Source organism: Microtus pennsylvanicus, chromosome 1 (assembly GCF_037038515.1).
Source record: "Microtus pennsylvanicus isolate mMicPen1 chromosome 1, mMicPen1.hap1, whole genome shotgun sequence".
NCBI lineage: Eukaryota > Metazoa > Chordata > Mammalia > Rodentia > Cricetidae > Microtus > Microtus pennsylvanicus.
The window spans coordinates 155,978,709-155,995,890 of NC_134579.1; the positions used below are offsets into that span (position 1 = coordinate 155,978,709).

The 17,182-nt window shown below is 38.9% G+C and overlaps 1 protein-coding gene across 1 annotated transcript in view; it reads left to right on the forward strand.

Annotated features, from left to right (window-relative positions):
* The window catches only part of LOC142859771 (uncharacterized), a 60,576-nt gene that overhangs the window by 12,584 nt on the left and 30,810 nt on the right, over window positions 1-17,182 (forward strand). Inside the window, 4 exon segments of the mRNA XM_075990164.1 lie at window positions 2,728-2,854; window positions 4,496-5,902; window positions 5,905-6,035; window positions 6,881-6,941. Coding sequence (XP_075846279.1) covers window positions 2,728-2,854; window positions 4,496-5,902; window positions 5,905-6,035; window positions 6,881-6,941 — 1,726 coding nt within the window.

Genomic DNA, 17,182 nt, shown 5'->3' on the forward strand with positions numbered 1-17,182 from the left:
TCTCTTTGAAGGGACACCTTGCTTAGCCTAGATATAGTGGGGAGTGCCTCAAAGCAGTGTGCTAGACTTTGTGACTTTCCGTGGGAAGCCTTTACCCTCTCTGAGGCTTGGATGTGGGATGGGGAGGGAGTGGCAACTGGGATTGGTATGTAAAATGAGAAAAGAGTTTTTTTTTAAAAAAAATAATTAATTAAAAAAAGAATATTAAGAGCAGTACAGAAGATGGAGGCCAAGCTTCTGAAATTTCAAAGGGAAGTTTAAAAGCTCTATCAGGTTCTTTTGTTATTTTGAATTAAGATCCTGTGGTTCTGGTTAGCTGGGACTGGGAAATCAACTGTGATTAACAAGATAACAGAAATACGAAAGCAAAATTTTGCTTTGCTGGGATACTTGGTGCTTGTCAACTGGAGCTGAGAAATTACTAGTGGTTAAGAAAAGACCAGGATCACTGAGGTAAAATCTTCTAGGAAGTGTTTCCTGGGAGTACAGAGAAACTGTTCCAGACGCAGCCATGGTTGTACCTCCTTCTGGCAGCAAGACTTAGTAATGTCTAAGCATCACCCAGGGGGTGTTGAAGGCCTGAAGGGGTCATGGAGAGCAGCTGAGGCTTGGCACTATAAACTGTGTGTGCTTCAGAGGGTAGAGTCAGAGAAGTGTACAATTCTTTTGGAGGACTCCAGAAGATCATGACTGGATCCCAGATATTGGACAGTTGAAAGTTTGTTTTGCTTTAATTGTGGCTGTGCCCTTATTTTTCCGTCTTGAAATAAGAAGGAAAACAGTATTACCTGAGTAAGCAGAGAGTGCAAACAAGCAAATTCCAAAAATTGTGAGAAATGACAGAAATAACTAGCTGCCTGGATAGTTGCCCAAGGTTTTTCCGTAACATTGGGGCATCTGACTTTGGCTTATAGACCTACAATATATGACACCATTTTCAGAAGCAGGAAAATTTGAAGGGCTGTCCTACCCTGACTTGACAAAGTTTCGTAGTCACTTGTCCTTGTGTTCTGCTTATCTGGATTGGGCAGTATACTTAATGTCAGCAGTCAAGGCAAGGACAGGTTTTTTTTTTGCCCAATAGACCAGATTTGCCAAGAAGAACAAACTTCATATGGAGTATCTTCTCTGCCTATCATCCTCACAGAAGTAGGTCAGTGCTTCCAGGAGTAGTCTTGTCTCATGTCAAAAGAATTCTAAGTTATTAAAACATTAAATGTCATATTCTGTAGGTCTTTGAAGTGTTTGAAGATTACCTATTTGGATACTATATCTATTTGCAATGTATCTCTGCACCTAGAAGACCTACCTAACCTGACTATAAATTTGACAAACATGGGTGACTATTAACCTGTAATTCTTTTTAACCTATTTATAATCTAAGGACTGGAGCTTCATAATACAAAAATAAACAAGCTGTAGAAGTAATACCTCACCAAAAATAGAAACATATGTACAATATAAGGACAATAATCTTAAAATTGTGACAATATAAAAAAAGTCTTAACCAGAGTAGAAATGTAATGCAATATGACAGAAATAACCTTAAATTGCAATAATATGTGTAAAAATATCCTAAACAGAAGCAGAAACATATATACAGTATAATAAAAGTAGTCTTACATTTGTATCAATATACAAAGGTATCTTAAACATAAGTAGGGACATATATACAATAATAACAAAAGTAATTTTGAATTTGTATTAATATATACAAAATATAAACAGGAATAAAAATGTAAATTTTAACAAAAATAACTTTGAATTTGTATCAGTATATAAGAATCCATACCAATATAAATTATTTAAAACTAATGGTTGCTTTTTTAGTTTAAAGTAGATTTTATAATCTACCTTATTATCCTATCATATTTATCCTTTTTTTATTCCAAATAAGATCACCAAGATAATCTCTGTTGTTACGCCCCAGCCCTATAGCAACTTATTACCAACCCCCTACAGATGGCAATTATCTGTAACCTAGAGAAAAATCAAAACCACCCACTCCACCTATTGGGAAAAGGGGTCATCATGTTCTTCAAATTACTTCCTGTTGTCTGGGGGAGATGATGGTATCGTGTGGGAACCTATAGTCAGTCTCTGAGTAGTAGATAAAGCTTATCTGAAGTTGTAGCTTGAGTGGTGTAAGAGGGTGGACACCTTTGAATTGTCCTGAGTAGTTAGTAGCGCAGAGTTGATCTCCTAGTGGTGTTTATTGGTTCAATGGCATTGTTGGAATCCTTTTATTAGTATCAAATCCATGTGCAATGATTGCAAGACAGAAGGAGGAGGAATCCAGGTTGCATCATCAGCTGCTCCTCTGATCCAGCTGGGAAAACAGCTCTCTGTTGTTGTGCCATAACCTCGTTATCAAAGGTTAAAGGGGAAGCTCCAAAGTGGAACTTTACCAGCTCCCACACCATCCAAGAGGGTGTGTGACCCTCAACTTCAGTTCTTATCCTGTCACATACACCCTAACCGCCCCCATACAGTTGGCTGGATTCCCACAATAGTGTCCAGACTTTAATTGTGTTGTATATTGCTTGTGAGACTATTGTGTCACCCTGTTTTCACAATGTTAGAAAACCCATTATAGAATGTGACTATATTAAAATCATTTTTTAATAATTGTCTTACTCATCTATTTCCCAAATTTCCTTAAGTCTCCTTATGTCCAGGAAAGCACTCTCTGTCAAGCAGAAACACAAACTGTACTTTGTGTTTTAGGGTCTGTTAACACTCTGGGATATAGCTCTGGACTTCTCCCAGGAGGAGTGGGAATGCCTGGACTCTGCTCAGAGGACTTTGTACATTGATGTGATGTTGGAAAATTACAGCAACCTGGTCTATGTAGGTGAGAACATTTTGCTTATAGAATTCCTAACTCAGGCTTTGTATGTACTTACTTTATAGATTGTGGACTCTCTGTTAGGCTGTCTTGAAAACAACAGGAGACTAGGGAATGCTTGGTAATAGAAAAGATCTTTATCTTGGTATTTGTTTTTTTTTTCTATTTCTTCTCCATTTTATAGGTGTCATACACCCTTCATTTCAGTTCCATGAGACATTCAGAAACTCAGTAGCATATAATATTTCCACTCACATCTTAATGTCTGCATTACATTTGACATTGTTTTAGTTGCAAGAAAAATTCAAGATATACAAACTGAAATTTTTCCCTACATATGCTGAAGATTCTGACAGTAAATACCAATTGGGAAATGGTTCCTATATTTTGCTACTATGTTCTCTTCATGTACTGGCCACAGTACTGTGTTAAACATCTGTATTCTTTCTAAAAGTTCTAGCATGTTTCATGGGTTGCCTCACAGAACACATGGTTTATTGTATGCAAGGTAGGCCTGGTCAGCCTTCTGGAAAAAATCAGATTACTCTGACATGTGGAGAGAAGAGAATAGCAGTGACTAGGGTAAAGCTACTGAGTGAGCAGAACAACAGCAATACCTTCAAGTGAGAGAGTAAGAAAGAACTGAGAATGCTTTTGCAATATTCAATTCCACTGGAAAAGTATTCCTGATCATTGAACTTAGTATATATAGTGTCCTGGATGCATCCTACCTATTGTAATTGTTAGAAGATGTGTCTTATTACACCTGAATTATGGTGACTTAATACTAGTACAAAATACAATTTTATTTGATGATAGTAGATTGGAATAATTTTATAAAATTCTACATCTAATGGGAGTCCATGAATTAGGATTATTCTGTAATTGCCTTCCTTGCATGTATGTCAATCATGGATAGAAATAAGCCCTGGCTTCCCAAGTGATCTTGAACAGTGAGTGGCTCTCAACCTTGGTACCATAACAACCCATTAATATAGTTCCTTTTGTTTTGTTGACTCCCTACCATAAAATTATTTTTGTTACTAATGCTTGACTGTAACTTTGCTACTAAGCAATGTCTTAGTTTCTAAGACCATCGGAAATAATGTATTTTCAGACAGTCATGACCCACAGGTTGAGCACTGCTGATCTAGAAACTATATTATCTGGCAGAATACTTGCTTTGCATATATTACTTTTGAAGAATCTAATGTGCTTTTTAGGGAAAAAAAACCCTTTGATGCTTTTCAATAAGCCGCTAAAAGGAATTGGGTATTCTGAACTATAATCTTTAGCTATACATTGATAGGTAAACACTGTGAATTTAGGATTGGAATAAACTCCACTTAATCAATTTCTGAGAAAAATACTTAAAAATAGAGACATATATTCTAAATATAATCGGTCAGTAAGCTCTAGCCTAAAGCAAATTACTGATTCCTCAATTACCTCTTTCAGCTTCCTTGAAGGCTATCACTCTGTATTTGTGAGAATCTATAAATTACAGTGATGAAGAAAGTTGACTACTGGGAACTATTCTAAATAGTTGCTGGTTCACTTATCTTAAGAGAACATAGGAAGACAATCATTTATCAAGTGTTTAATCTTGGAATAAGCCCTATTAATCTGAACTGTACTTATTTTCAGAGAACTATTGCATATGTGATCCTGGCCATCACCATGTGAAGAATGAAAAGCAGTGTTGTCAGTGTAATGAGCTTGGCAAAGTGCTTCATGACCCCTCCACATGTGCACTTTATAGAACAAATGAAACTACAGAAAACTCTAATAACTACAGATGCAGTAATCACAGGGATGACTCTATTGACTCTTCAAACCCAGATAGACATGACAGCATGCACACTGGAGAAGAACCTTGCAAATCTAGAGACTGTGAGAGATCTGTATATATGTGTCCCGACATTACTCAAGATCGGAGAGTCCGGAGAGTCCACAATGCAAAGAAAGAGCACAGGCTGGGAAAATATGATGACTCTTTTGCAACTGCACATAGTCTTTTGCAACAACCAATCTGTATTGGAGAAAAACCACACCAATGTGACAAATGTGGGAAATACTTTAGTAGTGCCTCAAGTCTCACTGAACATCAGAGAATTCATACTGGAGAGAAGCCTTACAAATGTCAGGAATGTGACAAATCCTTCACTGTGAAGTCAACTCTTACAAAGCATCAAAGAATTCATACTGGAGAGAAACCCTACAAGTGCAACGTTTGTGAAAAATCCTTTACTCAGTACTCAAGTCTGAAAACTCATCAAAGACTCCACACTGGAGAGAAGCCGTACAGATGCAATGACTGTGACAGATCCTTTACCCACTATTCATCATTTAGAAGACATCAGAAAACTCATTCTCTAGAGGAATTGTACAAATGTAAAGAGTGTGGTAAGTCCTTTCTTGAATCATCACATCTTAAAAGGCATTACAGAATCCATACTGGTGAGAAACCTTACAAATGTGAGGTATGTGACAAATCTTTTAATATGTCCTCAAATCTTAGAAATCATCAGAAAATTCATACCGGAGAGAAACTTTACAAATGTAGGCAATGTAGCAAATCCTTTAGCCTGGATTCATATCTTAGAATACATCAGAGAATTCATACTGGAGAGAGACCTTACAAATGCAGAGAATGTGGAAAATCATTTCTTCAGTTGTCAGCACTTAAACGCCATCAGAAAATGCATACTGGAGAGAAACCTTACAAGTGTGTAGAATGTGGCAAATCCTTTACCCAGGACTCACATCTTAGAACACATCAGAGAGTCCATACTGAAGAGAGACGTTACAGATGTAAGGAATGTGGCAAATCTTTTACTGAGTGCTCAACTCTTAGGCAACATCAGAAAATTCATACTGGAGAGAAACCTTACAAATGTATGGAATGTGACAAATCTTTTACCCGTAACTCGCATCTTAAAAAACATCAGAAACTTCATGCTGGAGAAAGATCATACAAATGCAAAGAATGTGACATGTCCTTTATTCAGATTTTGAATCTTAGAAGACACCAAAAAATTCACTCTGTTGAGAAAAATACCATTGCAAATAATGTGACATAACATTATCTGGAATTCACAACAATAGGAGCAAGGATAAGAAACTTGTGAATGCCTTAAATCTTAACAAATTTCACTGGATTTATATGAAAATAAAATTCTGCAAAGTAACTTGAAGAGGTTTTGTTGTTTTGCTTTGTTTTTTTTCCCTTTTGGTGTGTGTGTGTGTGTGTGTGATTGCACTGTATGTGAATATTTCTGTGTACTACATATACTTGGTGCCTGGAGAGGTCAGAAATAATCATCAGATTTCCCTAAAGGTGGATTTAAAAAAATAAATGCATGTTTGGAATTGAACAAGGGTCCTCTGGAAGAGTAGCCAGTGTTCTTAATCACTAATCCATATCTCCAGCCCCTTCCAAAAGCTGCACTAAAAACAACGTGTTCAACATCTAATGATTCATAGTAATGGTGGGTGTGGGGGCACAGACCTTTAATCTCAATCCTCAGGAGGCAAAGCCAGGAGGATCTCCATGAGTTGATGCTATCCTGGTCTACATAGTGAGTTCACAGACAGCCAGAACTACATAAACACTGTCTGAACAACAAAAATCATGGGGACAAAAATGTTGTAACATAGGTATGTGACAAACACATCACAAAATTTATAGTTCTGGGAAACCATATATAATCCTCATGTGTGGCTGTTCATTGGAAATTCCACCCCTGAAATGCATTCAGTTTGCTGAATTCTTTCCCCAGTGCTGAAATTGCCCACATAAAAGCAAATTCACCATGAAAGAATACAAGAAAATGCTCTCCTAAAGTAAAAAAGAGAAGTTAAGTATTCACTCTATTCGAAAACAATATAACTGCCTTTAACAGCTACTGGACCTTCATGGAGTGAAAGGAGACTCTATGAGACCACCCCTCCTCACCACTCAGCCATGATGAAATGATAATAATTGACCCAATCTTACACAGTTAACTGTTCTTGGTACTTTTGGGGCAGTTTAAGTCTGTGCGTTACCCACTACCAACTGCAAAGGAGGCTTTTTGCACCAAGGTTGAAAGTAGTGAAAATTGATAATTATAGACATGAATATTTAGATGGCAGATAACTGCATGATCATTAACAAAACATCAATTTATTCTCCAAGCCATGTTGTTTGTTTTTACCATGTTTTTATACTACAGCTCATGAATTCCCTTCTATGAAGCAAGCCTCAAATTCAATCAAGGGAGAAGTTGGTTGTGCCTGTAGGCAGTGGTGCCAGTATTGCACCAGTGTACACACATCCTTGCTTGTAGGCTGATAATATTGGGTGCAGGGTCCAGGATAGGTGAGACCATTGATGTGTTTTCTCTGTTAGCAGCCATCACAGGACCTTGCAGTGTTACAAAAGCTCGCCAGCAAGGAGAGTTCCCTCATAAGTTCAAGATTGCATTCTCTCTATCTTGGAACCAAAATGTTTAGTGTTTCAACAACAAAATGGTCAGGCAATAGCACGAGCAATGATATGCTTTGTTTGGGGTGTCTCTGGGGCCTCCTAGGCAGATAACTATTAACTGGTAAAGAGAATTCCATTTAATAGCCCTGGTGTCTGTGAGTAGCAATATTTGTCCATGTAGGATACCTCTGTTTAAAATTTTTTGCATTGCATTTCCTATTAACTTGTAAGACAATGAATGGTATTTCATAAGGCTTCTTCATACACTCTTTTGATTGACCCTCCTACTCTTCTTTCTTCCTGTCCCATGCCGTGTTAAACATTTAGTATATGTTAGCCAGTGCTCATTCCTTAATAACACACGTGTTCTACAAAGTCATATAATGTTGCTTGAATGAATGTTTTCAAGGCTGACTATTTGATACTGGATAACCAATTAGCATGCTCTTCCCTTGAGACTATTTCTCCTGCTCCCAGTATTCCTCAGTTATCTGTAGTTTTCTGTGCAGGGTTGAGGTTTGTGGGCTTTTCCCTATGCATTTTTATATGCCCATTGTTTCTGTCTTGCTCAGCTTCATTTTAGTGGTCATATAAGTGAGATTTTTATGGAAGTAGCATCTTGCATTATTAGGAGACACAATCTCACATCAAATTTCTGAACCTGTAGTTCTTAAAATCTTTCTACCTCCTATTCAAAATTTTTCTTGAGCCCTTAGGTACAGGAATGTTCTGTAGAAGTATCCACTGCACCTGACCTCCATAAGTTTGCATTTTCATTCATTAGGGTTTTTTTTTTATAGTGGTCTATGTTGCAAAGAAAAGCTTCTTGAATAAGAAGTGACTACCTGACTGTAGTCTATTGTGAGGTCAGTGCAGGTAAGCACAGTTGCTGTTGGTTACTGATTTCAACTCCTGTGTGGAGTCTAGAGAAATGCCGTGTCTTAAACCTTCCTCCCCTTTCCCTTCTCATTTCCTTTCTGCCTCCTCTTTTTCAGTGTTCCCAGAACCTTAGATAAGATGGTGTAACTGACATTGTTAGGCCTGTGACCACAACCTTACTTATTTTCTGCTACTGAACATTGCTTTAAGTGTTTTACCAACATTTGAGTTTCCTCTTTTGAGATTTCTGTTTAGATCTGTACTCCATTTTAAGGGATTTTGCTTTTGTTTGTTTGTTTTTACTTTTTTGGTATCTATTTTTTTAGTTCTTTATATTTTGTGAATATTAGCCTTCTATTGGGTGTAGAGTTGTGAAGCACAATTAATAAAAACTCAGGATCAGAAATTGGGGTTCAACCTGAAAATCTGAAAAGCAAAGCAGCCAGCCCACTTGCTGTTACTTTGACCTCAGTCCAAAAATGGTGATCCTGCCTCCAGGAATCTGAGGAGACTGTCCGTGAGAGCTGTCTTCCCTTGTCTTATATTCCTCTTTAGGGCTGGGATTAAAGGCATGCACCTCTGGGATTAAAAGCATGCACCATCTGGTTTCTATGGCAACTAGTGTGGCTACTGGGCTTAAAGATGTGTGTTACCATAATCTGGTCTGTAGGGTTGACCAGTGGGACTGTTTCACTCTCAGATCTTCAGGCAGTCTTTATTAAAATACAATTTAAATGCCACTACAGAGTTGGTGAAAATTGTAGCTTATTTTATAGGCTGTCGTTTTGTCACAATGATGGAGTCCTTTGCTGTGCAGAAGCTTCTCATTTTATGAGGTCACAATTATTGTTGATCTTAGTGCATGTGCTAACAGTGTTCTGTTCAGAACGTTTTCCTGTTCCAGTGAGTTCAAGGTTATGCCCCATATTCTCTTCTATCAGGTTCTATGTTGATCCATTTGGAGTTGACTTTTGAGTAGTATGATAAGTATGGATGTATGTGTATTAATAATTGACTGACCTTGTTAATTAAAGAACTTGCATAAAGCATTAGGAGAAAGATAACCAATAGGAAAATGGGATTTTTTTTTTGATGAAGCTCTTTAGTCAGTAGAATGTTGTACTAGCCTGTGAAAGAGGGCCTGCTGTTGAATGTCAGTCAGGGAAGGACAGAGCTAAAGGGCTGGACACATATCAAAGTGACATGAAGGAGACCTGTTACTGTTGGGGCAGAGCTTCTGTCATTGTGGGGTCCGTTCCATGACTGAATGTGGGTTGTCACCCTGATGCTGTTTACTCTAGGTCTCCCTATGAAATTTCCCCCTGTGTCATTGCTGCCTAAGAGATACCTAGTACAGACCCAGATGAAGAACACTGGGAATTTGATGAGCAAATAGGTAGGGAGAGAAAGATGAACAACAGGGTAAAGGTAAAGGAGGGTGGAAGAAAGGATGTGATGAAGGGATGAGTGAGGATGAGGGGAAGAAGGGAGGAGGGGAGATAGATTTATACGTAGTGGGAATGTGGGGAGGAGAATGAAGCCATGAGAAGCAAGCCTGCTGTAGTAGGTGTCAATGGGGCAGCTTGGGATTCCTCAGCTAAGCCACAGTGCCCACCTCTGATGTTCTTTTTGCACAGTGACTCTTACCACCCTCCTCTGACCAGCTGTATCTCCCAAGAACACATTCTATAATGCCTCATGAGTAAAGATCCAGTGGAGGTAGGGCCTGTGTGTAAGCATTCTTCCGAAAGGGAGAATTTCTACAATAAATTTCATCTTCCAGTAAATGCCGTGTGCATGTTCTCTCAGACTCAGTTTCCACATGGGTGCCTACTTTCTTTGTAGTGAGATGAGCACACTGTTTCCTTTCCTCGTTATGTTCCTCCTGGGTCTCAAACCAAGCAGTCTCCCCCAAAATGCCTGCTCCTTCAGTCAATCGTAGTACCAGTACTTATCCACTTGTTGCCATAGACCTCCAGCCTTTTTATTGGTGTGACATGCAAAAATGTTGGTAACATACTTAGAACCTCAAATTGTGTGTCTCTTTATTGTTACGAACTCCCAAGGGTTAAAGCCGTATCATGTTTTAGTCTTAAACTTCGAGTTTCCTCTTTCTTTCTTTCTTTCGTTCTTTCTTCCTTCCTTCCTTCCTTCCTTCCTTTTTTTTTTTTTTTTTTTGCAAATGGATCTAATCTTTAGTCACACTTCTGTTGTTTATCATGGTTTTTTTTTCTTCAGGATATGCTATGTATTTAGGAATACACACACACACACACACACACACATATATACACGTAATAACCATTCATCCATTCATGCAAAAAACTGGCCGTGAACTTAACAGAAACAAAGAATGATTTTGTGGAAGGTCAGGAAAGAGGAAATACGGGAAGAGGGAAATTGTGTTATAATCTGCAAAAATACATAATTTTAAAAACTTAAATTATTTATTAAGAACTTAAAGTATAATAGACATTTTGAAATTGTATACTTCTAGAAAAATCTTTTTTATTGGGACTCATGAGACCTCAAAATCAGATTGTTTTGGTATTTTGACCATTTTTATTTAACATAATCCCTTACTGGTTGAGAATTTCACATCATTCCTGAAGGTCACTGTGGTCCTCATGTCTCGTGTCCTCCAAGCCTAGGGTGACAGATACCTGCCACTAAGCCTAGCTTTTTTAAGGGTGTAGAGATTATCTGAACTCAGGGACTCGAGCTTGTACATCCTGATCATCTCTCTAGACCGCACCTTTTTTTGTGTAGATTCCTCTAGCCTATGGTATGAATTGGTTTGTACCACCATGTTGATTGGTATTAACTAGATAGACCATCAGTGGCTCGCCTGGTGGGTCTTTGAGTGATTTCCTAGTTGGGGTATTATAAGAAGCATTGCTTAGCAGAGACTTGAATTTGTCTCTGATGCATCAATGAACACTTTGCTTTTCATGTTCTACTTCATAAAGACTCATGGATACAATAGTCAAGAGACATTCAGTGCATGTGTGGGTGCCTGTGTGTCTTTGGTAGTAGAACTAGCAACCATTACACGCTGGTTAAGAGATGTGATTCTCACCTGAAATTGACCTAACCCATTTTTTATCCATTTATTATGTATTGGAATGTTACAATGAAATTCTTATGAGCAATATACAGTAACAAATGTTCTAACATACAAAAATTGAAACTAAATTTTAAAAAGGAATAAACAAGTTTTCAAATAAGAAATTGGGCAATAATGAAGAAATAGATAAGACATTTACAAATAAAGCCTAGGTTGTAAACCAATAATATAAATGTAACTATGAACAGCAAACCTTAACCCATGGAAACAAAACCAACAAACTGGAAAAAAACTTACTCTAGGAAGGTACAGCAGGTTGGAAATTCCTAATCTATCCGAGTCAGTCCAGCTGCTGTGTAGGCTACTCCAAGATACAAGAACCCCATTCAGACAGTGCCTAACATGGACTAGTTGCTAGCATTCATCATAATGCCTCCTTTTGATGTCACCACAAGCAACCAACCAATCATGGCTTGTCAGAACTTACAGTGTTTTCTATCAGGTTCTGTACCACAACCAGTACCCCAACTGTTTTTCTCATATCTGTTACTAAATCTCAGACCAGAATTAACTGTAAGGAGAAGGGGTTATTTGTGCACAGGCTTTCAAGAGACTCTGAAGCCATGGTGTTGGGAGCATCTTGTTTCCTATAGAGCTGGTAGTTAGGTGGCTGGTGACACTGCATTAGAGGTTCTCTATCCTCTAGTGATACAGTTCCTCTCTAACTCCATGTTCATATGTTCCACAAATTCCCAAACTGGAAAACAAATTCTCAACAATATTTAACAAGTATTTGTTAAATATTTAACAAAGCCACTGTTACTGTGAATTAAAAATATTTCGTACAAATTGGGCATTTGCACACATGGTTTTTCAAGGACAGTTGATGGTACATTTTAGGGAACTTGATATGGTAGAGCCTTAATGGCAGGAGTACATCACTGGAACTGTCCTTGAGATGAACAATCCTAGTCTTCATCTGCTCAGCCCCTCTGTTTCCTGCTTGAGTTTGAGGATGTGACACCCTGAGACTTCTACTTTTGCTTTCAAGAGTCCAGCTAGCTGTCATGCCTCTGCCCCATTACCATGAGCTCTTATTCCTTCTTAATATTCCATGGTTTTTATTTTTTATCACAACAGAATAATAACCAATACACATAGGTTTAGCAAAGAGGGTTCCTACCCATTCCTACCTCACCCATTTAGTCCAGATATCAAGGCAGATTCTTTGTTGTCACACAATCACACGCTGATTGTATCTCTCCCCTTCACAAAAAACAAACTCTTTTCAAAAAGTCCTTACTCTAACCAAGACACCCTGAAAAATGACAAGTATCTGGCTGTGTCCTTCACTAAGAATATGATAATGCCCTTAAAAAGAGTACTAGATGCTTTAGTTCATACCATTCTTCATGATCAAGATGTCTTCTCTAGGAACACAACAATCAATTCACATACAAAAATTGACAGAGCATAGCATATACAACATCAAGTGAAAATAGTCACCCATTAAAAGGAATGAAAGGCCACTACCAGAGACAAACATAGAACTAGAAAAAGTTTTACTGCGAGCAATCTAATTCTACAAATAAAATATATTCATTTTTGTCTACTTCAGGTTATAGTAGGACAAGGGGATGAATTTTTATATAATGGGAGGCATTGGTCACATGACATGGACAGGAAAGTGATACAGAGTTGGTGAATATTATCACAGGAGGACTATGTAATCCTGATCAAATTTCTCATTGTGTACATAAAATAAACCAGAACACAGCTAATAATGACAAAGAAATGAGGTAAAAAATGGAAAATCTCAGTCAATGAAGAATTAGAAATATAGTCAAATTTTAAAACATAAATGAATATTTTCAAAATATTAATTAATAAATGCCAAACACCAAAAGCCAAAAAAGGAAAACTCACTGTTTCAAGATCGATCTAGTTAGGAAAGTCAAGTCTATGAGAAATGAGTCCAACTGCTCATCCACCAACCAACTCCTTCTCTGTAGTACAAGGACAAAACTCTGCCCCAAGCAGCACCTTATATGGACTGGTATCTAGTGTACCTCACAATGACTCCTTGTGATGTCACATGCAATGGGCCAATCACAGCTCAGCAAACCCCACTGTGGGTTTTCCCCACTCTCACTTTCTATCCTGAACAACTATACTAATTCTCCTCATTGCTGTGATCACATGGCTTTTAATGATTTTCTTCTGAGAGGAAAACTTCTCTAACCTCAGATTTACGAGGGTATAAGGCAACATAATGGGGAAATTCATGGAGTGGACATTAGGAATGTAATGCAGTTGGTTACATGGCATTTTCATCCCGTTTCTCCAATCACCTAAACTTTTATTCTAGGTCCTATCTATAAGGATTGCACAGTGTCCCCAACAGCACAACCTGATGGGTACCAAGTATACAAACCTATGATGGCATTCCACATCAAATCCCTTTTATTGATCCTTGCCACTTCAATAATATTAATAAGCATAACAGGAAAACCTAGATACAATGATAGACTGGAGACATTTTAAGCTTTATGGGGTAATGGGCACAGATATATTAACTGCTTCTAGCTGAATGGATATCAATTTTTCATGGAATTTCACTTCAGCTTTCAATTTTGGTAGCAGTTTTACCTTTTGCAGACTGAGCTCACCATAACTACTTTCAGGGCCAAGGCTTTTATGTTGATGTTTAGAGTGGTGAGTTTACAGCAGAGCAGAAACAATGGCATTGTGATGCTCTAAATCTCACAACACATCAGCATGTCCCATCTCTGATGGTTATGAGACTTCGGTCATTGCCTGGGAGTTTGTCTGTTCATATGTCTCTGACATTCTCCTGTCTTCTCTAAGTAGCATCACTGCAAACTTTAGTATGTTTTTATAGTCAGCCAGTCTCCACACAACTTCTGAATGTCCTGTTTCTTAAACAGTCTTATTCTATTTTTCTATTTCTGACACCCATCCTTTAACTGTAAAAGACGGGGCTGCTTAAGTGACCCTGATCATGGAGTATCTATGAGGGGGTTCCTTTTCTTTGTCGTCATTGATTGCAAGAACTTTCCAAAGCATGAACTCAGCACTGTTCATTTGTGGAAAAGGGTGGATAGAGAGCAGGCATGGAAGGAATCAGGGTCCAGTTCCTGTTGGGTCTTGAAGAGGATGGCATTCAGACAGGATGGCAGGCAGAGTCGGGGAAGATGGAGGAGGCCTGTTTCAAGGAAAGTTCAAGGACTATCCCAGCACTTGTATGGCTTGTCTATGGCAGATCAGGGCCAGGACAGGGTTACTTTGTTTTCAGATCTTGGCACATGGGATATATACTAGGGCAACGAGGATTCGCAGGTCTAAGCCCCTGCTTTGTCTTCCACTGTTGTAAGGTCTAAACCCCAATGTCAGACTCACCACACTGCCTAAAATCTTCTGAGCATTTAAGATCTGGAGAGTGTTGACCCTGGGGTAATGAAGACTGTAGAATATTTTCAAGCTTGTGTTCAGTGAACCCTGACACAATCTCAGTTTGAAGGGGAGTGGTTAGATGAAAGGTGGGGGCCCAACAGCCTCATGGGAACTGAAAATGAGTAGTGTTCTCCTTTTGTCTTCCACACAGAATCATGTGATCCATAGAAGTTATCAATTCAGTTTGAGTCAGAATCCTTAGTTGTGTCTTAAATGTGAATCAGGGTACAGGAAAGGTGTCCAAGGCTGGCTCAGTGATGGCTGGAGGAAGGAAAAGATACCTAAATGTGAAGACAAATTCTCTAGTCCCTCCATTGTGGTTGAGGAACCCTTGCCTTGCATAAAGCATAAACTCCCAAGGTCTGAGCTGATGGATTCCTAACCAGATGAATGGAAAAATCAATATGTCTTCTCTTGGCCATATTTCTTTTTTTTTTTTACTGAAGAATTATTTTATTTTATGTGTATGAATATTTAACCTGCTTGTATATATGTGTATCATGTACATGTCTGGTGCTCTCATTATAAGAGAGAATCCAGATTCCCTGGAACTAGAGTTAAGATGGTATGAGCCACCATGTGGGTGCTGAGAATCAAACTCAGGTCCTAAGTAAGAGCAGCAAATACTCATAACAGTTTAATCATCTCTCTCGCTCCATGAGGCAGGATCTTGCTTATACTTCAGGCTGACCTCAAACTAATGGTGCTTCTACTGCCTCAGCCTCCAAAGTGCTAAAGTGTGCACCACCATGCCCAACTGCTATTTATTTTCTTTTTTTTTATTATTAATTTATTTATTTATTAAGGATTTCTGCCTCCTCCCCGCAACCGCCTCCCATTTCCCTCCCCCTCCCCCAATCAAGTCACCCTCCCTCATCTGCTCTAAGAGCAATAAGGGTTCCCTGACCTGTGGGAAGCCCAAGGACCGCCCACCTCTATCCAGGTCTCCTAAGGTGAGCATCCAAACTGCCTAGGCTCCCCCAAAGCCAGTACGTGCAGTAGGATCAAAAACCCACTGCGATTGTTCTTGAGTTCTCAGTAGTCCTCATTGTCCTCTATGTTCAGCTAGTCCGGATTTGTCCCATGCTTTTTCAGACCCAGGCCAGCTGGCCTTGGTGAGTTCCCGATAGAACATCCCCATTGTCTCAGTGTGTGGGTGCACCCCTCGCGGTCCTGAGTTCCTTGCTCGTGCTCCGTCTCCTTCTGCTCCTGATTTGGACCTTGAGATTTCTGTCCCGTGCTCCTCTGTCTCTGTCTCCTTTCATCGCCTGATGAAGGTTAATATTCATGAGGACGCCTATGTGTTTGTCTTTGGGTTCACCTTCTTACTTAGCTTCTCTAGGAACATGCATTATAAGCCCAAAGTCCTTTATTTATGGCTAGAAACCAAATATGAGTGAGTACATCCCCTGTTCCTCTTTTTGAGTCTGGCTTACCTCACTCAGGATAGTGTTTTCTATTTCCATCCATTTGTATGCAAAATTCAAGAAGTCCTTGTTTTATACTGCTGAGTAATACTCTAATATGTATATATTCCATACTTTCTTCATCCATTCTTCCGTTGAAGGGCCTCTAGGTTGTTTCCAGGTTCTGGCTATTACAAACAATGCTGCCATGAACATAGTTGAGCATATACTTTTGTTGTATGATAGGGCCTCTCTTGGGTATATTCCCAAGAGTGGTATTGCTGGATCCAGCGGTAGGTTGATTCCGAATTTCCTGAGAAACCGAAACACTGCTTTCCAGAGTGGTTGCACAAGTTTGCATTCCCACCAGCAATGGGTGAGTGTCCCCCTTTCTCCACAACCTCTCCAGCAAAGGCTATCATTGGTGTTTTTTATTTTAGCCATTCTGACAGGTGTAAGATGGTATCTTAAAGTTGTCTTGATTTGCATTTCCCTGATCGCTAGGGAAGTTGAGCATGACCTTAAGTGTCTTTTGGCCATTTGAAGTTCTTCTGTTGAGAATTCTCTGTTCAGCTCAGTGCCCCATTTTATAATTGGATTGATTAGCCTTTTACGGTCTAGTTTCTTGATTTCTTTATATATTTTGGAGATCAGACCTTTGTCAGTTGCGGGGTTGGTGAAAATCTTCTCCCAGTAAGTGGGTTGCCTTTTTGTCTTAGTGACCGTGTCCTTTGCTTTACAGAAGCTTCTCAGTTTCAGGAGGTCCCATTTATTCAATGATGCCCTTAGTGTCTGTGCTGCTGGGGTTATACGTAGGAAGTGGTCTCCTGTGCCCATGTGTTGTAGAGTACTTCCCACTTTCTCTTCTATTAGGTTCAGTGTGTTCGGACTGATATTGAGGTCTTTAATCCATTTGGACTTGAGTTTTGTGCATGGTGATAGATATGGATCTATTTTCATTCTTTTACAGATTGACATCCAGTTTTGCCAGCACAATTTGTTGAAAATGCTGTCTTTTTTCCATTGTATACTTTTAG